We start from the raw sequence: 22,751 nt of genomic DNA on the forward strand, positions 1-22,751 counted from the left end.
CTCTATTTTTTGCTCACTTTTCCCGATAGCCCCTGTACTTTAAAGCAGCAGTCTCTAAATGTTTTGCTTTTGTGCCCCATGAAAGAATTTTTAAAATTCCTACTCCACTGTAGATTTTTAAAGCTGACATCTGAAAACTATTGCCACAACTTTACAGAGTGGTAATGGGCTATTTTCTGGTATGTTGTTGCTTGTCTAAATGCTCTCAGGTATTTTCATTTGCCCTGTCTGATGTGGCTCAGTGGATTGAGTGTGGGCCTGTGAACCAAAGAGTCGATGGTTCAATTCCCAGTCAGGGCACATGCAAGGGTTGCACACCAGGTTTCAGGTGGGGGTGTAGGAGAAGCAACTGATGGATGTTATCTCTCACACATTGCTGTTTCTCTCCCTCTCATGCTCCCTCCCTTCCCTTCTCTCCAAAGGTAAAATCTTTCTTAAAAAAAAAAAAAGCTGTGGAGCTGCAAATTTAGTTCATCCAATTTATGGAAAATGTCTACCATACAATGTCAAATCAAATAATCCAAATCGTGTATACTTCATTTTCAAAATAAGTTTGCTCCTGGGACACCTTCTCATTTCTAAATTCGGAGAAAGATGAGTTTGTGGATGGACAAACTGGTGGACAGACAGATCTCCACTTTAAAGATTAAGTGGGAACCAAGGGTCATCTTTTTGTGAAGCTCCTGAGAAATGCATTCTTGGAGTATCTTGTTCAGTTCATTAGTTTACAGCCAGGGCAGGGGAGGGGTGCTATGCTTTTCCTTGTGGAAGAGATGTGAAATGAGAAGTGGATAACTGAATTTGCAGGCAAATCAATTTTAGGAAAGACTACAGAAGTTCATGTCTGGAAATGGATTCTCCGAACATATCCAGGCCCACAGATCTCTTTGACTGCTTTCCTATGCCCCAAAGTCTTATACCCCAGCTTGGAAGGCCCTTCACCTAGAGGGGAGCTCAAAAACTTTCTTAATTGAATGAATAAAAGGGTTCTAGGCAGAGGTAGCAAATACATATCATCAGAGGCAGGAATTAAGTTTATTTGAAAACAGGAGGGGAACTGGGGGTCAGCAGTGGTGGCGAGATTAGCAAAAGTGAACCCTCCCGTCCTCCTCCTGTTCCACCCAGCAGCTCCCTGCTGACTAGGAATGGCGGAGAGGAAACTAACCTTGTCCCTGGGGCGGACACTCTCATTCATTCATCTCACACATACTGAGGACCCATTTTGCCTCTGACCCAGCAGAAAACATTCTAGAGGGAAGAGACAATGGAACAGTGCTTTGAAGCCAAGACATCAGATGACTGTGTCTAAGAGTGTGACCTGTGGGGCAGTAAGTTGGATGGGGTGGCCCAGGGTCGGGGTGGAGAGGGCTCTCCAAGCTGGTGAGGCTTGAGCTGAGATCTGAACAGTGATACAGAGAGAGTCTCGTGAAATGGGGTGAAGACACAGTGGGGGAAGGTTCCAACCAGGCAGAAGGAGCTAGCAGTGCAAAGGCTCTGTGGTGGGAGTGAAGAGAAGAAAGGTCAGTGTGGCCGGAGTCTGATTAGCAGTCAACTGGACAAATCATTAGCTTTCTTAGAAGCAGGGAGTGCAAGACTGCCAGCGAGCATCGTCGACTCAGTTGACCAGGCACACTACACATAGAGCAAGGATGCGGGTGACCTCCGATGCCAATGGCAATGGCGAAAGATTTGTAGTCGCAAGGCAACCACGGGTTTTCTGGAAGGGACGATCAGATCCAGTGAGGTTTGCTGGCTGTCTTCTCAGGCTAGCATTTTAGTCACCCTGTTTCTGCACAACCACATGTAGAGAAACCACAGGATTTCAGGACCACATTCCTGAACACCCAACGTGCAAAGTCCCTTCAGTGAGGGCTTCTCATGACCGCAACACTGTGGAGCAGAAACCAGAGCTGAAAGATAAATTCCGGAGTTAGAACAGTGGATTGCATGCTGGCTCTGGCCATTTATTATCTGAGTGACCTTGAGTAGGGCATGTCCTATTTCTAAGCTTGGTTCCTGAAGATTCTGGAGAACACATGAGCACAGTTACGAGTGGAAGTTTCTTTATTTATTCTGCAAATGACAGGATGTCCTGGTGGCTGGCCAGTGACTGCTGATGGAGAATTCAATGCCGCGGCAGACACAGGGCCTTCTGCCTTCCGAAGAGGCGCTTGGTTTGGTCCACAGCTGCCCCACACCAGCGGCAGTGATACACACTTCTCAGGCACGAGGATTTGCACAAGGAGGGCGTTTGGAGCTCTGCTTCACAGAAGCTGCTGCTGCAAGGGGTGAGGGGCTGACCTTTGCTTGGAATGCTGAACACAGATAAAGGTGTGACCGAGTGAATAAAACCCACTGCAGGAACCTCAGGGTTTATGGCGCACCCGACTCAGTTCACCAGACTGCAAATGGCGAGGATGCAGTTGGCCTTGGGTGTCAACCCACGCAGACCCCAAGGATGCCCTTCCTTCCCCCACTGCTCTCTGCAGGACAGTCCCCAAAGCTGGAGCCATGGCTCCAGGCAGCTTTCAGAAGAGAAAATCTACTTTTTAACCTTCAGGTGGCTCATGCAGGGGAAGGGATCTGTCTGGCCCAGCTCGGATTCCGTGCGTATCTTTGTCTGGATCGTGGTGGACAACAGGCTGGGTCACTCTGACTGTCCAGCTTGGGTTATTTGTTTCATCGCTGCCACCAGGCAGTGCCAGCCAGGGCAGCAGCTGCCTCACCGCTCGGCGCTGTGCAGGCACGAGGGCCCCCAGGAGTGGCGCGGAGCACCATCCTTGTGCTCTTGGACATACCGCCATGGACTGGGGATGTGAATCCTCATCTGCAGAAACTGCAGGGCCAGCCCTGAACGTGTGGGGTGGAATTCCACGAAGCGGAGTGCACCGGACACTGAGGTGCTCAGAGATATGACACGTGGGGAAGGAGGAAGCCCTGGCAGCCACATGGGACATAACGGTGGACTCTGTGCCACTGCAGGCTCCTTCTGCACGAGAAGCAGCCAGGTAAGGTGTGGCGTGGGGATGTGGGGAAAGCCTCTGCAGTCAAGTGAAGGGAGCTCCGCCCCCTCCATCACGTCTCCCCCAGTGGTCCCCAGGGGCCGGCAGAGAGGATGCTAGTGTCCCCTGCAGTGTGCCAAGGACTGACAGTGGGCACATGGGTAAAGGCAGGTCCATCCGGTCGGCCGAGGGCCCCGGAGTGTGTATTTTTAACTAGCTGGCCCACATGATTCAGACGTGGCTGGTGCGGCCCCGTACCCCGAGGAAAGCTGCACAGGAGGGTGTCCGAGGAAGGAAGAAGGCAGAGACTCGGCTGCCTGTTTGTGAAAGGCTGACTTCCAATCCTCTGCAACAGCCCCGGGGGACTAGTCATTTTTATGTAATGAGCAACGGTGTGGAGGAGCGGGCAAAAAACCCAACCAAACAAACAAAAAAACCCCCAGAAAACACCATCGTCTGGACTGGCTGGGGATGGAAATGAAGGGAACGGTTGGGCAGGGATGCACCAAACATCAGGGAAACACGGACGAGGGGCGGGGGGTGGGGAAGAGATAGAGGAGATTCATTCAGAAAGGCCACTTTATTGATGGAGACGAAACGCAAAGTTCTCCGCAGCCCTCCCTCACTCCCTTCAGTGGCTTCACTGGGCGTCTGAGACCGGCGCGGGCAGGCCTGTGGCCAGCTCCCCGCTGCCCGCACCACCTGAGGCGGCCACGTAAACACACATCACAGCTCGTGAAGATTCCCAGACAGTGGCCCCCCAGGGTCCCCCCGACAGTGGCTGTGCATTTTTAAAATATTGTACAAAATAGGTTAAGTAGGAAAGGTCAGCTGTGCTGTGGTTATCTGCAGGACATCCTTTTAGGATTGCCGTCCCCAAAATACTCCTTACTTATTGCAGTGAAACCTCTAGAAGGCAGAGCTGTACCAAAAAAAAAAAATCTAAACAATTTTATTTTAAGAAGAGCAGCAACTGAAAGCCGCTGTAGTTCATTTAAATTTTCTTTCTCAAAAATACATTCCTAAATATACAAACTATACAATCTTGACATTTTAATGCTGGTTTTGTTTTTGTATTTTTCCCCCTCTGAATAATAATAGAATCCAAACTAGAAAAAAAAAATCTTCATCTTCAAACCTACAGGAGCGCTAGAGGACTTGTGACTCGGTACCTTCATATAACACCACATAAATAACTTCAGCCACAGTCTATGTTCACAGCGTGGCCAGTGAAACCAAGGAAATACTTTTCTGGCGATCAGACGTCGTCCGCAGAGAGGGTTGGGATGTTCAGCCGAGGCCGGGTGAAAAACGCCATCTTCTCCCTGCGGGAGAGCCCATCGTCCCGTTACAGCTCCAACCATTCTTCCCAGACTCCTCCACAGGCGGGCTGTCCCGTGCCTTGTACGTCCCGTAGCAGCACCCCTGCCTCTGCCCCCATCCCTCCCAGGGGGCGGGGCCCAAATCATCCCTGGTTTGGAAACACTGCTTCAGGGGGCACCGGCAGGACCAGAGACCTTTAATTAACAATCAGGGACTTGATTAGAAGGGCCCCTGAGCCACTGCCAGCGTTTGTTTTAGATTCCCACTGGCCGAAAAGCGGAGGTGCCCAAACACGGTCCTATGAATCGCAGTTCCTTTGAAATGCTTTTTAGCTGTATCTGAGAGGACATCGCAAGTTGAAACGCCAGGCCCTCTGTGGATGGGAGGCCCTCCCGTGAGCCACCCAGGGCTCAGACAGCAAGAAAGCGTCCGCCTCCCTGAGATCCCGGCAGGCAGCGGGCAGAGCCAGGAAGGAGGCTGGGCAGGCATCTGTCCGCCTGGCTGATTTATCAGTCGGCCGATTCTCTGCAATTACCAGCGACAGAAACGCTGAGAGGGAGGCAGGAGCAGGTGGCCCATTCATTAAACAAGAGGAGCCAACCAATGAGCTCAGGTCGTCGGGGACTGAGAAGGACATGGAGGGAAGGCAGTGCAGAGTGCACAGACCACCAGGCACGGCTGGGCAGAGGGCGGACGTCTGTGACGGAGCTGGTGCTCTGCTAGACGAGGGACCACAGGACAGGGGGCAGGGGGACGGAGAAGGGCACTGAGGCCGGGTGGGTGGGGTGTGAAAGGGAGAAAAGGCGGGCTGGCCTGCTGGCCGGCCAGGCACCCTCTCGCTCACCTGAAAGACTGCACCTCTGGGGGCTCCTTACAGCTCTGGCCTCGAAGCCTGTGCACGTCCTTGGCAGCCGCCCTCATCATCTTGTCTGTCTGCAGCTCGCCCTGGCGCTCTGCTCGGTCCACCTGCAGGGCAAGGGCAAGGGCAAGCAGAGCTGTGAGGTGGTGGCGAGTCCTCTGGGCCTGCAGAAGTGGGTCAGCCACGGAGAACCTTCGAGCACAGATGAGTTTATAGTAGTCCACAGGTCTGCAGGCCCACCACCGGCACCCTCGCTCTTCCTGTTCCGCTGTAGGGTCCTCTTTATTCAGACTGATGAGGGAAGGGGGGCCCACCATCCGGGACAGTGGCCAGGTATCCAGAGCCGGGACACTGAACACCTGCGTGGACCTGTCCCCAATCAGGAGATGAGGCCATCTGGCGAAACGTGTACTACTTCACTGCATCCTCCCTCAGGGCCACCTCGGAAGGTCAATTTTATAGCTACCTCTGTTTTACCACCCAGGAAACAGAGGCTTGGACACATTAAGAAATGTCTTTCACGTCAAACTACTAAGATGTGGTAGAAATCCGCCCTGGCTGGTGTAGCTCAGTAGATTGAGCGCAGGCTGCAAACCAAAGCATCACAGGTTCGATTCCCAGTCAGGGCACATGCCTGGGTTGCAGGCCACGGCCCCCAGCAACCACACATTGATGTCCCCCCCGCCCCCTTCCCTCTCTCTAAAGAAAGAAAAAAAAAAGATGTGGTAGAAATCCAATTCCAAGTTGTGCAGTATGCTCAACTTTAGGTACATTATACACCTTTTTTTTTAAATTTTAAGATTCTATTTATTTAGTTTTAGAGAGACGGGAAAGGAAGAAGGGAGAGAAAAATCGATGTATGGCTGCCTCTCACCCAGGCATGTGCCTTGACTGGGAATCGAACCAGCAACCCCTCGATTAGCAGGTCAGTGCTCAATCCACTGAGCCACGCCAGCCAGGGCCACACCCCTTCCTCTTCATGCAAACCTATGTAAGTACACTTGAGAACAAACCACGGAGAGCCCTAAAATACCCATGTACTAGACACCTGACAACACTGCACAAAGAATTTTGGTCAATGAAGCTGTTGTTTAAGTGGCTCTTTAGTAGGTGATTATCTAGTAGCTGTGGATGTACTATAATTTACTATTTGAAAGGTCAAATTTCCTCAGTTCGTATTTCCTGAAGTAAGGGCCCATTACACTTGCTTTCTTACCTCTTTTTGCCTTGGCTACCTGGAAGCTCAGAAGTAAATATAACAGACAACTTTATCATGAGGTTAGAAATATATTCTCTTCCTTAAAACTTCCTGTAATTTTCCATTTTTCCTGTAATTTCCTATTGTAGTGCTCTTATTAAATTCCTGTTCTTCTGTTCTAACTTATACAGGGTATAGGTAATAAATGAGAAAGAAACATTTTTAGACTTTCCAAATTGCCTAAGTCACTCTGAAGCTCCCACACTAGTCTTGACCTAAGAAGGCCAGCGCAGCTTCCCCGCTCCTGGGCATCACCGCTTGCATCAGGAACTGGGATGTTAGCCAATGGCCCTCCCAACAACCCAGGCAGGCACCCTCTGTACGACGCTCTTTTGCATTGTCTGGCTGGGTGCAGACAGAACTAGGGGAGGTCTGTCATCCCTGCCAAGGCTGGCAATCCGGGAGTGGCAGGTGTTATAATAAAAATGAGTCGAAGAGGCCTCTGTTTTCTGACCCCGCGTTACTGAAATTTTTTGTGCTAGTCTGTGACCTGTTAGCTCAAAAGCCCACTGGTGCCAAATTCAAATTTTTACCCACCCAGCTGTTTTATATATAGCTCGAACAAGCAGGTTTTGAAACTATTTAGAACCTGCTTGCTTTGCTCACCCTGGGAAGCTACACCCATCATCTGCTAGCTATAGATAAGATACTCCTTGAGGCTACCAAGGACCCTGAAATGCTGATGCCTTGGAGTTCTTTTTTCTAAAGAAAAGATTTTCGATATTTTTAGAGAGAGAGGAAGTGAAACATGGATTGGTTGTCTCTGGCATGCCCCCAATGGTGGGGGGTGAGGTGGAGGCGGAGGTGGAGGTGGAGCCAGCCCGCAACCCAGGCATGTATCCACACAGGGAATTGACCGGCAGCCTTTAGGTTTGCAGGACGACGCCCAACCCACTGAGCTACACCAGTCAGGGTTGCTTTGGAGCCCTCTGATCCGGAGGCTCCTTAGAGTGCTGCTGAGTGACGCCATCTAGATGCATAAGCCCCCTCCCCAGCCCTCCTAGGAGTTCCCTTTTCCTCCCGCCTTCTAGGTGTAGCCCCAGAAAAGTTGTCTCTGGAGGTCCTTGTGCTGGGAGGGACTTCTCTGGCATGAGGACTCATGAATGCAGTGCTTCATTGGGTGCTAGTGCCATTTTGGAGTCCTATCTTCCTCCTTGAGTGACCCCCAAAACCCCTCGAATGCAGTGCAGGAGAGCAGAGGAGCGAGCAGGCTTGTGTTGCTGGCACATCAGTGCCAAGCCCGGCCATGGTGTGCGGCTCTCCGCTCTGGCGATGCCTGCTCCATGGGGCTTCACGGGCAGGCCCTGGGCTGGGTCACTGTTCCAGATTTACTGCTCGAGTGGGTGCTGCAGCAGAGGAGGTACCAGTGTTTGAGGAAGGGCTGTACGAGTGAATACATGTGTGGCTAGTAAGGGCTTGCCCATACCCACACGGAAATGCAGCAAAAAGGGCCTGGCCACCAAGTCGAGAGTTGGTAACATTTACTGGGCAAAGGGATTCCTTGGTCCTTTTGCTGATGGGAATGAAGGGCCCCAGGGACACCCACGGGGTGTGTGTGTGTGTGTCTCAGGATTAAACGACCCCCATTCAAAGATTTGCTTGCTTGTCCCCTTGCAGCAGCAGGTGGCGTTCAAGGGTGGAACGCAGCACCCCGTCCTGTTCGCCGCACCCACCTGCTTCTCTAGCATCCTCAGCAGCAGGCGGAAGCGCTCGTCCTCGCGCAGCCACTGCGGCAGCTCCTTTTCCCCGTGGCTCTTGGCTTGTTCGAGCTGCTGCTTGAGCTCCTTTAGCACCGAAATCTCCTGAGTCAGCTGGCTGTGCCAGGTCCTGGTGGCCTGCAGGTCTAACTCAAGGTCCAGCGAGGTGCGTATCAGGCGCTCGTTGCGTGGGCATTTGAAGGAAGAAGGCTGTGGGGGCAGGGATGGATCAGTACCTGGCGGGGACCAGCACGCATGCCCACGTAACCCCCTCCTCTCATCCTCAGATACGCCCCTCCTTCCTTCCTTAGCAGGCTCCCTTGCCTTCAAAAGTGCCCCTCCCCGTACAGCCGCCTCAGGTTCTCCCATGCTGCCGCTCATGTTGAATGAGCATGTTTACACCACGACCTCAGTTCATTTGCACAAGCCCAGGATGCCCCGACTGTTATGGCTGCACAGATGAGGCTCCCAGAGGTTAAGTCACACACTGCCAGTGGTAGAGCAGAGACCCCACCCCAGGCAGCTGGCTCTGGCCCCCATCACGCACTGCCCACCGGGGGCGCAGCTCCCTGCCCTCAGTGTCCTCAACATCCCCCCTTCTCTGTCAACGTGTTCTGGTCTCCCCTGCTCTCCGGTTGTTTCCTTGGTGCAAGCCTGCTCCCCGCTGAGAGCTGAAGCCATGTCTTCTGGACTCGGTGTTCCCGTAAGGGACATCTACTGTTTCTGCCTGTGTGGCATCCACTCCCCCAGTCTTAGAGGGAACTAGTTGCCCTCCCTTGGGCATCCCCGCCTCCTCCATGCTCAACCCATGTGGTGTGTGAGGGGCTTCGGAGATAGGACTTTGACCTAAACTTGGCAAATCAGAATCACAGTGATGGCTTCAGCAGTGATACTTAGTTTCGGTACCTCTGGTGAGCTATCTGGAAAAAAGGCAATGTCTTTACAGGGAGATTCCTAAACCAGCAGGATATAAATCTAAACTGCTCACGGTCACCTTCAACATTGCATGGGTGACCCTGGTTAGGAATTAAGCTAGAAGAAGAAGAAGGTGCAGGAGGGGAGGAGGGAGAGGAGAAGAAAGAGGAATAGAAGGAGGAAGAAGAAGAATTAACAATAAGAATTATTATCATTACTGTTATTATTAAGCTATCTGGACAGAGCAGTGCAATTAAGGGGGGGGGGCTGAAGGTTGACGATACTCAACTCCTGGATCGGTCTACACCCGGACTTTCCATCACTCGAGCCAATAAATTCCCCCTTTCGTTTTCAAGCTATATTCTTCAGGTATCGGCATGCGTAAGACCCTGAGTAATATAACAATTCACTCTCCTGCTATCAAAACCCAATAATGATAAAAAAAAAAAAAAAGACTAATTGACTGCAGGAAGCTGAATTCCATGCTGGCCCCCAAGATGGCCAGCCCCTCCCATACACGCCCAGTGCAGTGCCAGCCCCCTCAGTGTGGTGAGACGTGTGAATATAACGGGGAATCACTCCTGCGATGAGGTAACTAATCAGCTGATGTTGAGGTCATCATCCTGGGTGGGCCTGATCTAATCAGGTGAACTATTGAAAGATTAACTGGCCCTTTCTGGGTATCTTCCGCTGGCCTCCGAGAAGCCGTGTTATGTTTTGGAGAGGGCCACACGGTAGGGACCTGAGAATGACCTCTATGAGCTGTGAATAGCTCCAGGCCTGCAGCTAGCAAAGAAATGCAAGGACACGAATCCCGCCAAACCCTCAAAGGGGGTGGGATGTGAAACTGTCCCTGGTCAAAATTCCAGATGAGGAGGCAGGCAGTTAGCACCTAGATCTCAGCCTGGTGAGACCCCGAGCAGAGGGTGCAGCTAACCTGCACTGAACTCCTCACCTGTGGGACCTGGGGGAGCAGGTCCCGTTTTAAGCTGTTACGTCTGTGGTGATCTGTTAGGCGGCAACAGGAAGCAAAGACGACGATGAACAGAGGGACTTGAGAAATGGCCCATAGACTGTTACTGCGAGCCCTGTCCTCACTGACACTTGTACACTTTCAGGAATACAAAACAGCTCAATGCAGAAGTTCTGTGAGGCTTGTCTAAGGTGAGCATCGTGCAGTCTGGGCTAATAAATGCGCAGGTTCGGGAAATCCAGCTGAGGATCTACTGTATGTGCCTCAAGTTCTCAGAGCAAGAAATGAAGATTCTTTTTCTTTGCTCTGACCGATGTCCAATCTTAGAACCTTGCTAGATGCAGACAGGGGCACAGCTCAGGCCGTGAGTGAGGAGGAGGACGGCGGCGACCAGGGTGCCAGCGCAGCCCCTGGATTCTCCTGTTCCTTGGGCACAGAGCACCTGAGGAACACGTGGGCTCAGATCCACCACCAAGGGCTCCCTTACTCAGTCGTCCCCTTGGGTAAGTGCAAGAGCAGGTGAAGAAGGGGGAGCTGCTGTGGGGCTCGCCTTGGAAGGGGGTTTTGGGGAACACAGTGGCATTTCTCCCTCCAGAGCCCTTTGATGAGCTTGTTGGAAATGTAGTTTCCAGGCACTGAATTACACGGGCCAGGAATGTGGGCTTGGATCTGCATCATCAACAAGCCCCCCCCCCCCCGTCCCCTAGGAGACCCCGCAGCACCAGCCAGCCACAGGAAACAGGGAGGGTGGGGGACCCAGAGTGGGAGGCAGGCTGTCCCTGTCACCCGAGACCATGCGCATCTTCTCCCACCGCCAGCACCCTCTTCTGCCTACACTGCTTTCTCCTGCTTACTCTCGTTCTTCCTGGAGATGCAGGGGGAGGGGTGGTGACTGACAGAGGACCCATCCTGATTCTGGCAGCCAGCGGCCGGCCCCAGGAGACGCTGGCCCCAGGAGATGCGGAGCAGCCTTCCCCTGCCTGGGGCTGTCAGCACGTTCTCCTTTCCCTGCATGTCTGCCACTCTGCTCTCTGTCCTTCTCTTCCTGATATTGTGGAAGCTGGGTTTCTCCTAGTTCTGCAAACTCACCAGAACCGCTGCAAAGTCTGTGTTAAAAGTGCAAAGAGGGCAGGGCCCTCTGCATCTCCTGCAGCCCTGGCTGGTGAGAGTCTGTGTTAGGAGTCAGTCCTTTGCCTAACGCCACCCCGCCCCGATCCTCAGCCAAGTCCCCGTAAGGAAAGGCCAAGATCTCTCTACAGGGACAGCGGTGGCCCCTTCCCTGCGTGCATTCAGCTGGACTGAGGGAAGCCCACTCACGCCTCCCCGCTTCCAGTCGGTGCTGGGGTGCCCAGCTCCTCTGCCAGCAGGGAGGGTTGTTGGGACCTTGACCACTCAATCCGCTGGACCACACACCGAGCAGAGACTCGTGTGGGGCAGGCTCCCATCGGTGACCTTGGGTTGCTGGATTTCTAGGCAGGAAGGCGCTTCCCCAGGCCTTACAGTTCACAAACATCCACGTGCAAAAAACGAGCACGATCGCAACAGCGGCTGAGGAGAACAGTCAGACATAGGGGGCTGCTCGAGGGGGAGTGAGGGCGGGGCGGGAGGCCGTCTTACCCGCTTCATCCGGACGCTGCGGCGCTCCAGGGAGTTTCGAACAAAAGGCGGCTTCTTAGACAGCGTGGAGCTGTCACTGTCACTCCGATTCAGCTGCAGGAGACACACCATGGGAGTTACTGAAGGCCCAAGTGCGTCAGAAGGCACGCCGGGGCCGGCAGGGTGGTCTCCCCACTCGGCCCAGCTCTTCTGTCCTGTGCACACACCGCGAGTCCCTGCCCCCTAGGCCCTGCAGGAGGTGGGTTTCGTTTCCCCTGCCTTTCCAGGGGACCGTCCACCAAGCACGCTCTCAGCATGCTGCCTGCCGCGACCTGCTGCGACCTGCTGCAACCTGCTGCAACCTGCTGTACGTGCGGCACCTCACTGAACCCTTCCAATGACAATGTGGGGCAGGCAGGAGCACCCCGCCTCCCCACGGGAGAGAAGCCTGGGACTTGCCCAAGGTCGGCGAGTTGGTAGCAGTACAGGAGGGCGGACACAGACAGTGGGACTCCAGGACGTAATGCCCCCCTGACCGAGCCAAGGCCTATTGGCAGTGAATCGTCCCTGTTGCCCACACAGAGCCTGTCTTGACGGCTCAGATGGAGCCACGGTCAGGGCTGCCAGACACATAAAAAGGAAAGCAGCCCCAAAGTAAAACCTCAGGGACGGTTTCCTTGGGGAAGGGGGCCAGACAGGCGCGTGAGGGCTGTGCCATCTCAGCTCTGCCCACCGCAGGGTCCCTTCCGTCGTTTACTTGTTTGCAGCCTCCCCAGAAGGCTGACGCTCTCCATCCATGGTCAGAGGCCGGGGCTGTGGTCAGATGGGTGCTGTCCTACAGGGGGACCCTCGGGGGAGGCTGGGATGACAGCACCTCCCAGGATACGCGGGTGGGGGCGAGCCACATTTCCACGGGGGTGGGATCCCCGCAGGCAGATGCTGTATAGCCTGTTTCTTCTGACAGCTGTCAGCCCACCGCTGCAGGTCTCTCCCGAGACGCTGTTACATCATTTTTGGGGTTATTAATAATTATTAGTGATAATGATATTACTAGTTTGGCTTTGTCAAACACAGCAGCCCGAGGCATGAAACTGATGAAACACCTACTGCTCGGGGCAGCGTCTCAACCAGAACCAGAACAATAATAATAATTACGGCCACATGGGCAGAGCACCTACTATGTGCCATGTGCTTTAGTGACAGTTTCATTCTACCCTCAAACAATCCTAATGGAGAGGAGGGAGGCCCAGAGAGATGGGCACACTTTGACAATTCGTACAGCTGGCGAGCACCAGAACAAGAGTTCAAGGTCCAGTCTGACCCCAACACCACGTCCTCTCCCAGCCCCAGGATGCAGGGAGGGCTCAGAGAAGAAACTGACACAGACAGAGGGAGGGAACACCTGGGCTGGAGTGCACAGTACAGACAGGCTGGATATACTGCCAGAAGGGGGCTTTATCCTGCGTGGCTTCCATCTGAAGGTGGCACTCAGAGAATACGTCGCACCGACTGTGCGTGCATGTCAGGACAAGTGATCCCTAACTCGCAACTGATTGCGAACAAGGAGGAGGGGAGATGTGGGTGGAATTACAACAGCACTGCCAGGCACTGGTGTTCCTGGGCCTTTTCTGTCCTTTATCTAATTCAGCCCTTAAAACAGCCCTATGACGTCCGCCTATTCATGCCGCACGAGGGAACAGGCTCAGGGGTGTGTGTTTGCCCGAGGATGCCTGACGCCGTGAGAGGGGCCAGGATTTGCACCCCCCTGGAGCTGTGAGGCTGAAGGCCCACCCCCCGCAGGAACAGGTGCCCTGGGAGCGGGGCAGGGCCACGCATCGGCTTACCCGGCACACGTACTGGCTCTGCGGTCCGGGGGAGAAGGTCTTGGAGCGGATGATGGTGCTTCCCCGGAGAAACGGCGCCGGGGACGGCGTGCCCACCCGCCGGTCCTTGGGCCGCACCACCGTGGGGGATGGGGCGGGGGTCTCCGTGTTGGTCTCTTTGTCCACCTGAGGAAGAAGCCTCAGCTTTGAGACCACCGAGTCTCGGCCACCTACCCCAAGACTCAGGGGGAAGGTTCCCCGGTTGCTCCCCATTCTGGCCACTTCCCCTTTGTCCCACAGACACGGCTGGGAGCTTCCTTCACCCCAACCCTGCCCAGCCACGACACCTGTGGGTGGGGCTAGTGGAGGCATATTCAATCCCCAAACAAGCTCAATCGAGAGCGGAGGTACCTTAAGCACAGGTGGCCTGGACTTCTCACCTCAAGACTTATGTGCCACACACACTGTGTCACGGTCACACCCAAGGCATCCCCTGCCCCAGCCAAGAACAGCCAGTGTTTCCTTGGAACTATGGAGGCAACCAGCCAACCTCGTTTCCTAAACCAGGTGATGGGGTTTTTTTTTATCATTCCTTCACGGTAGTTAGCAGTAAAAGGCAGGCAAATAAAAGACACCTAGAGGCAGGGCCTCCATTAGCCTGAACAGCACCTTTGTGTACTTCTGCAAAAGGAGCCGCCTTTGGCCGGAGACACTGCAGAACGCTGCCCCCTTGGTGTGGAGCAGTCGGAGGGTGTGCCCCTGGATTCTTCTCGGGCCCCCACCCCTGTCCAGGCAGCTTGTGCAATGCATGACCTGCAACTCCGGCCTCCGGGTGCCCTACTCCAGCACAGTGGGGTGGCTCTATTTTGAGGAGCCCCGAGGTGGAAAGAACAGAGATCTTTGTGGAGTGTCAATCTGGTTCTAACACGTAATTCTAGTGCAGCAGGGAAGCTGGGGCCGATGGGAACTTGACCATCAGCCTCCTCCTCCTATTGCACTTTGGCCCAAACCAAATGCAGAAATACATTCCTTCGAAACCGCAGAACCGGTCTGCAAGGTGAGTGTCCCTGTGTCCAGGGTAGAGACAATGAAACAAAGACTCGGGAGAAATGAAGGCGTCTGCCTAAGACCACACAGCTAGGGAGTAGCAGAGCCTGCGTTGGAGCCCTGAGAGCAAAGCTCAAGGTCTGTCCGGAGAAACGGGAGGGGGAAAGGCAGGAGAGAGGAGGGGGCGCGTCTGCCTCTCCTGGTTCACTGTCACCGAAAGGAGCCAAATTACAGGCAGGGACCACGCAATGCACCTGCTGCAGCCGCCCCATTCCGAGGGCCTGTCCCCTGAGGCTGGGGGACAGGATGTAACCATGGACCTCCGGTGACTGCCTTCTCAAGGACTGAGGGCTGCTTCCCTTCCCATCTCCCCGGCGCACCCACCTTTAATGCTGAGCACTCCTCCATATCCAGGGAGGGCTTCTCAGCGAAAACGTCCTCCTCTCCCTCCTCTTCCTCCTCCGCAGCAGCCTCGTTGTCACTGGTCTCCTCCTCGAACCTCCTGCGACGACAAAGAACTCTGGTTACGCCCCCCAGAGACCCCTCTGATCTGCTCACGTGCCTTTAAATGCACCCAGGGCAGGGCTTCCAGGCCTTTTCAGAATTGGGGACACGTTTCTTTGAAAAAAAAAATAAATAAAATGGAAAGAAGATCAACTTTAGTGAGGTGTAATTTACACAGAGCAAAACGCATTTTCAGCATGCACTTTGGCAAGTTCGATCCGTGTAATTCCCCCGTGTAACCACTGCCATGATACAGACCATTCCGTTACCCCAGCAGGTCCCCTCATCCCCTTTCTCAGTTCATCTCCCACCGTCCCCAGCCCAGCACCAATCAGCTTTCGGTCACTACAGATGAAATCTGAGTTTTCTAGCATTTCATAGAAATAGAATCAGACAGTATGTGCTTTTTTTTTGCGGGGGGAGGGGGTCTCTGGCTTCATTTTCTCAGTATTAGGTTTCTGAGCTTCATCCATGTTGGTGATTGTAGCATTAACAGTTCACTCCTTTTTAATGGCTGAGTAATATTCCACTGGATGGACAAACCATAATTTGTTTAGCTTTTCAGTAGGTGATGAATGTTCGAACGGTTTCCATTTCTTAGCAATTGTAAATAAAGCTTCTACAGACATTCACATAGATAATAAGTTTTCATTTCTCATGGATATTATATTAATTTGCCTGAACTGCTTCAACAATGCTGGGTGGTGGAAAATAAGAGAAATGTATCTCTCGCAGCTCTGGAGGCTAGAAGTCCAAGATCAAGGTGTGGGCAGCTTTGGCTTCCTAAGGCCTCTCCCTGGGGTTTGCAGATGGCCAGCTTCTTGCTGTGTCCTCACACAGTCCTCCCTCTGTCTGCAAATCCTTGAGGTCTCTCTTATATAAGTCTTCAAATGTCCTCTTCTTACAAGAACACCAGTCCTATCGGATTAGGGCCCACCATACCTTTAACGACCTCGCATTAACTTAATCACCTTTTAAGGTTCTTATCTCCAACTACAGTCACATTTGGAGGTCCTGGGGCCAGGGCTTCAATGCGTGAATTTTGCAGGGGACACAATTCAGACCCTCACAGTGCATTATACCTACAAGTGGAAGTGCTGGGTCGCACAGTAAGTACGAGTTTATCCTTTGAAGCAACTGACAGACTGGTTTCCAAGAGGGGTGTGCCGCTTGCTTGACACTCCCACCAGCAACGTTCTGAGAGCTCCAGTTCCTCGTCTAGACTTGGTCTTGAAATGTGGTCATTTTTCTGGGTGTCTACCCACATCTCACCGTGGTTTGTAATCTGCACTTTCCCTTTGAGACTGTTCTCATGCCTTCATGGAGCACCCATATGTTTTCCTTTTGCAAAGCGTCTGTTAGAGGCTTTGTAGCCCATTTAAAAACTGGGTTGCCTTTCGATTACTGGGTTATAAGAGTTCATTACATACTCCGGATATAAATCCTTTGCAAATACTTTCCCCAAGTCTGTTGCTTGACATTTTATTTTCTAAAATGGTGTGTTCCGAAGAACAGAGGCTTTTGATCGTAAGAAAGTCCAATTTACCCCATTTTTTTCATGGTTTGTGCTTTTTACATCCTATCTAAGAAATGTCTGCTACCCTAATGTTGCAAAATGTTTCTCCTATATTTTCTTTTAGGAGTTTTATAGTTTCAGATTTAAATGCTGAGCCCCACAGTCCATTCCAGATTAATTTTTGTATGTGATGCTCACAGTCTGTTTTTTCTCTGTGTGGATATTCAATTGTTCCAGCGGTGCCGGCTGAAGAAATTTTACTTTCGCTGATACTCCTCAGAATGATCCTTTCCCCACAGGCTCCATGGCTGGAAGGAGTTGCCGCGACAAATGGGCTGGATCTGTTAATTAGTAATTTATCTCCAATCCCATCTTTCCTTCTCAAAGACACACATCACCGCCAGGCTTCTGATCAGCGTGCGACAGCGTCACCACACGGAGCAGGCGGAGTACCAGCCGGGAGCAGAAAATCTGACATCTCTAGCTGGTTCCTTGAGACGGTGGAGAAACATAGAAGTCTCCCTTGGGATTTTCCCAGTGCGGAGGATGTATCTTGGATCCCTACGCCCAGCCCCATGATTAAAGCCTCCTCTGCACTTCGATGGGGGCTTGGCAGTGCCGGGGGCTTTGCTATGCCTCCTTCGCACTCCAGTCTGTCTGTCTGTCTGTCCCCTTGTAAGAGACATGAAACATGGGAACATGCAAGGAGCCCCTCCCTAAGCATCCGGCAGACGCCACATGAACCAGCACTTACAGGGGGCTTAATAAGCTCCAGGTGCTCTGCTCAGGCCTTATGATAGCGTGGCAGGCCATTATTGTGTGTTTTATGGACCGAAACGCTGAGGATCAGGGAGCTGGGAGTGTTTGTCCAGCATCACAATCCAGGGCTGCTAAGTGGCACGGCCTGGATTCCCACCCAAGTGTGCCCACGTCCGCTACGTGCTCAGCCACTACAGAAATCTCCTCTTCTGGACTGTGAATCTGATCTACACATTTCCAGAAAGGACACAAAAAACAAAAAACAAAACACTTCTAACTGCAAAGAAAAAATATTTTGAATGGACACCTTTTTACCCTTTGGAGTGCCCAAAAAAGAAATACCAGACAATCCCATGGGCTGGGGAAGGTCTGGGGAACAGGCTGATCCCTGCGGGGCATCAGTCAGAGCATCTGACTCATCCTCTGAGGTCAGGAGCAGAGCCTGCTGCGCTAGAACAGATACGCACTGCTGAGTGAGCGACGTAGTTGGGTCACGTGGATGTCAGAGAGGGTGCGGGTTCAGGGGGCCTCGCAAGCCCGGCCGGTGGGAGCATGGACCAGTGCAGTCGTATTGCCGGGCTATTCCGCCACCCCACTTCTCAGCATCAGCCCTAGACATGCACGCCAGTTCCCAAGGAGGCCGACACCAGGATTTCCACACTAGTGTTGTTTGTGATTCTATTTCTCCCCTGCTGTTTCGTACTTTTAGGGTTTTGTTTTGCCCCTTTTTTAAAAAAAAAAGAGATAGTAACCTACAAGGAAATGTTGTAAGCCTATCAGTTGATTTTTTAAAAAAAGATTTTATTTATTTATTTTTAGAGAGGGAAGGGAGGGAGAAAGAGAGAGAAAGAGAAACATCCATGTGCGGTTGCTGGGGGCTGTGGCCTGCAACCCAGGCATGTGCCCTGACTGGGAATCGAACCTGCAATGCTTTGGTTCGCAGCCCGCGCTCAATCCACTGAGCTACGCCAGCCAGGGCTTTTGCTTTTGAATCTTAAAAAAAAAAAAATAAATCCAGTCTTCTGATTATATATGCACTAACAGAAACCTAACCAGACTAAAAAAGGGGGCAAGACAATGACACCCCGGGCCTTGGGTGCTGGAGGAGGAGGGGCATGGATCAGAACACAGGGCTGGCTTTCTGGAGGCCCCGGCATAGGACGCCAGAGCCGAGCGCGCCCGCAAGGCTAGTTAACATTCCAGGACCCAAAGAAGCCTGCGGCCTGGGGGCGGGGCCGCTGATGGATTTCCCCCAGCAGAGCCGCTCTGGGCTCCTCGGCCCTCTTTGTCAGTCAGTGTCTAGGGAAGTCTGAATGGCCAGGGGTGGGGAGAGAGGGGGCCACAAAGGGAGAGAGAACAGAAGGCCGTTGCTAGGCAATGGCGTGAAAAGTCTCAACACAGGCTTGGAATTTGGGGAAAACCAGTGATCTTGTGCCAGGGTTTTGGAAGACAGGTCCGAGGCCGATTTCCGGCATCACAGCTTTGCCTGTGTGGATCCCAGCCGGGCCCAGCCGTGTGCTGGAGAGGAGAGAGGGGGGGAGAAAGAAGGAAGACAGGGAGGTGGGGGGAGAGAGAGAGGAGCAGGGACCGGGAGGGAGGGAGATGGGATGTGGGGGGCGGGGGGAAGAGAGGAATGCAGACAATTTTGAGAAAACCCTAAAATAAACAGGTGAAAATACAAACATTCAGGAACTGTCAAGGAGACTCAGAGAGGGGTGAACCAGTGGACAGTCCAAATTATGAATGGTTTTTATCTTTTTAAATGGCTGGGGAAAAAAATCAAAAGAATGATTATTTCCTGACATGCAAATGATGTGAAATTCCAACTCCAGGGCCCGGAGTCACAGTTCCAGGGGCAGGGACATGGTGGCTGGTGTGGGTGCCACCTCTGGCTGTTTTCACCCTGAAACGGCCGAGTCAAGCAGACGCCACAGACTCTGTAAGGCCCACAAAGCAGAAAGCAAACGTGGAGTGGCAGGTACTAAGGAAAGACTCCTTTGGAGATCAGATGTGTAATTCGGGGCCGTCACAGAAGAATACAGAAGCATCACTGAGCACTTCCCGAGGGGCACGGTCTGTGTTAAGTGCTCAGCATGCATGGTGACATCGAGCCTAGAAAACACCCGTGCGCAGTGGCTGGTTTTTAAGACGGAGTTTTACAGATGAGGAAGCGGAGGCTTAGAGCCGCGGTTCTCAGCCCAGGCTGCACCTCGGAACGGCCCAGGCCCAGGATCCCACAGGACATGGGCTGAGCAATCCCCATCTGTCTGGATCTGGAGCATGTGCCCCGAAGCCCAACCAGACCTCCGCCCCAGGGGCTAGATTCATTCACAGGCTGCAGTCACTGCCCAGATGGAATCGGCTGGTTCTGTGGGGAAGTCCAGTTTCTGAAAACTCAGCTCTGTTGTACGAGCCGCATAGGTGGACTTTGCTATAGGCGAGCTATCCTGCAGTAAAACGTGAGAAGTACTCTGCCCAAGGTTATAAAACAAACAAACAATGAAGCTCAGATTTGAATCCCCATCTACACCACCGTTTCCTTCAGGTGGGAGAGACCTTTCTGTGGGGCTGCCAGGGCTAAGGAGCCCTGAGCTGCACAACGGGAAAGCTGTCCCCACTGCGCTGCCCGCCAGATTCCAACGGGGAGAGTCTTCACTACTAGCTGAAACACTGAGGAAGCTTCCTCTTTAGATTTTTATCCTCACCTGAGGATCTGTGATCTATTTATTGATTTTAGAGAGAGAAGAAGGGGGGGATGAGAGAGAGAGAGAGATATCCACACGAGAGAAACACCGATCCTCCCATATGTGCCTGGACCGAGGCTCGAACTTGCAACCTTTCGGTGTACAGGACAGCGCTCTAACCAACTGAGCCACCCGCAGGGCAAGCTTCTTCAGCTTTAAGCCTATCGAGACAAACTAACAGTAGAAGTGAACTAGCACGAGTGATTCATAGAACAGGAAATGACAAATGGGGGGCCAGAGTGCCAGGCCACATACTGCCCTGCTGCCTGCAGAGAACCCGTAAGGAAACAGTTTCTTGGTTTTCCCGTGGGTACCCATCTCCCGGTTGCTCCAGCATCAGGGAGCCCACGTCCGGCCCGGGCCCAGATCCAAGGCAGATCAGTTCCTGGGGCCCCAGGGAGCCCTCACTTACCAGCTGTCTCCCGGGGTCTGGGTGCTGCTCCCTCCCTCCTGCCTCTTCTCCAGCTCCACGGCGGTCTGTTCCAGCAGAGCAGACACGGCGTCCTGCGGAGATCGAGGCTGGTGGGTTCGCTGGCACACCACGGGCGCAGCCCCTCCCGGCAAGAGTCAGGGCTGCTCCGCGTGTGACCCTCCCGGTGAACTGAGGGTGAAACTGGGTGAGCATCGTGCCTCAAGGCCACTTAAATGTTGGAAATACGGTGCTTAGCTCTTCTAAACTAGCAGTTCTCCTGAGAATAACCCTGGTAAGAGTGGACAGTTTGGGCAGACAGCCAAGTTCAGCAGCTGAGTGAGACAGAATTCTAGGTCTCCGGTTGTCAGGAGATCACAGGGCATCAGGGAGACCAATCGCATGAACCACTGATATCAAAACAATGTGAGAGGGACTACGCCAGAGGTTAGGGTATTGATGTTTGGGAACAGAAGCTTAGCTGGTTGCATTCAAGGAAGGCTTCCTGGAGGAAGAACATGTATACTGAATGGTGTCTACAGTGAAAAAGCTAGTGTGAGTTGAGGAAATTATTTAACCTGAGATTCCGTTTCCTATAATACCTACTACAAAGGGTTGTTAGGAAGATTATACACATAAGGTATGCAGAAGAGTACCTAGTGCATAACTGGCACTCAGTAAATGGCAGCTAATAGCAAAGCAAAACTGACTTTTTCTTGGCGCTGGGTTCATGTGCAAATGCCCGTGGTGGGGTAAAGCCAGATTTTCTTTTGGGGAAAGGGGGGCGGGACTAAAATCAGCAGAAGGCCTGGTGTAAGCCAAGACACCAAACGGCTCATGGGTCCCACCTCCCTGAATCCTTCCCCCATCCTGGTAGGGGGAGACCGTGACTCTTCCCTTGAGAAATGGGAAGAAGAAAACCAATGTGCCTGAGGTTGATGCGGCTTATCCAAGCACACGCTCTAGGAAGTAGTGGGGACTTTTTCTTTTTCCTTTATAAAGACTTTTGCCAGCTCATTGTTACGTTTTTGGAGCGAGGGAAACCTGAGTTTGAGACGTAGAGTTGCTGTTTATTAGATGTCCATCCTCAGGTGAGCTTCCTGAGCCTCGGTAAACCGCACACGATGGACGGGGCAATGCCTCCCATAAAACGAAGTACAGAAAATGATGGTGATGATGATGATGACGAAAAAGAAGGAGGAAGAGGAGAAAGAAATAGATCTAACCCTTAACCCTACCCTTCCCTGTGAGAGCTAGCCTGTCCCCTCCACTGAGAATCTGGGCAGTGACCGTCCGAGCGGAGGGAAGGAGCACTAGAGATTTACCGGCTACCTGAACCCCTAACACTCTCTCTGGGGGTGCCATTAGGACCCCATACGCTGCATCACTCTGTGCTCAAGGGCAACTTCACTGCTCAGCAGACTGCCCTGGCCAGTCTCCTCAGCCACCAGATGTGGGCTTTGAAAGTGCAGAAGGCAGTGTAAGGACATTTACCAGGTTCAGGTGTGCGGCACTACAATGAAAATATGTGGTTTGTTTTTTTTTTAACCAAAAATGGGCCAGGGTAAGACTGTCAAGAAGAATAATGAAACGGATACCGTTTATCAGGCCCTTGCCCAGCGCTCCCCACACGCGCTTCTCCCTAACAACCACCTCAGAGTCAGATTCGACGTGAAGACTGAAGGCTGGGAGGGGAGAGGAGTGGTCCCTGCCTGGGAGGGTTCCCAGCTAAGAAACACCCGCCTGCTGGCTGTCCTCCCCCGACTTCCCTCCGCCTCTTATGGAAAGCCTCCCTCCACGGTGGACCACGAGCCACACAGCAGGGTCCCAATAAAGGTTCATTTTCTGCCTTGCTCAGTTTTCTATGTCCTCCTCCCCCATTCACTGTTTAAAAGTGAATAAAGGTTTTCATCAGGCGAATTCTAGCAGGTCAAACAAAGTACGGAGGGGGAGAGCACCATTGGGAAGGAGAAAGTTGCAGGTGGGGCTACGAGCCCCTTACAGAGCTCTCCCCTGCTTTGCCCTCTTCCCCCGTCTGCCCCCACCCCTCCGCTCCACCTCCTTCTCCGCCTCCAGTTCTGGGAGAGCCCGTTCCTCCCGCCCAGCCTGGGCGCAGCCGGCGCAGGAGGTGGTCCTGCTCACCGTGCTTTCCGGCCCTGGGGCGGGGGCCTTGGCTCCCCCTGGCTTGGGCTCCCTGCTCTGTTTCTTCAAGTATTTGTAGCTCAGGAGGTTGTACCAGCGAGTCGACCTCTCCCCAGACCGGCAGACCTCAGCCAGGCTGATCTGGGCGCCTCCCTGTAGAGGACGGGAAAAGGGAGAGTCATCA

General features: G+C 52.9%; 1 protein-coding gene across 2 annotated transcripts in view; it reads right to left on the minus strand.

Annotated features, from left to right (window-relative positions):
* Positions 1-3,563: 3,563 nt before the first annotated feature.
* Positions 3,564-22,751, minus strand: part of WWC1 (WW and C2 domain containing 1) — a 119,203-nt gene continuing 100,015 nt past the window's right edge. For both annotated transcript variants that reach the window (XM_045823060.1, XM_045823052.1), the window contains exons 16-23: positions 22,568-22,720; positions 20,429-20,520; positions 14,878-14,995; positions 13,468-13,632; positions 11,645-11,737; positions 8,116-8,349; positions 5,170-5,291; positions 3,564-4,327 (exon numbers count right to left, since the gene is read on the minus strand). In XM_045823060.1, coding sequence (XP_045679016.1) covers positions 4,261-4,327; positions 5,170-5,291; positions 8,116-8,349; positions 11,645-11,737; positions 13,468-13,632; positions 14,878-14,995; positions 20,429-20,520; positions 22,568-22,720 — 1,044 coding nt within the window. In that variant the 3' untranslated portion in view covers positions 3,564-4,260. The remainder of the gene's footprint in view (positions 4,328-5,169; positions 5,292-8,115; positions 8,350-11,644; positions 11,738-13,467; positions 13,633-14,877; positions 14,996-20,428; positions 20,521-22,567; positions 22,721-22,751) is intronic.

The sequence above is a fragment of the Phyllostomus hastatus genome, unplaced genomic scaffold, assembly GCF_019186645.2.
Source record: "Phyllostomus hastatus isolate PE091 unplaced genomic scaffold, TTU_PhHast_1.1 phas_contig_150, whole genome shotgun sequence".
Taxonomy (NCBI): domain Eukaryota; kingdom Metazoa; phylum Chordata; class Mammalia; order Chiroptera; family Phyllostomidae; genus Phyllostomus; species Phyllostomus hastatus.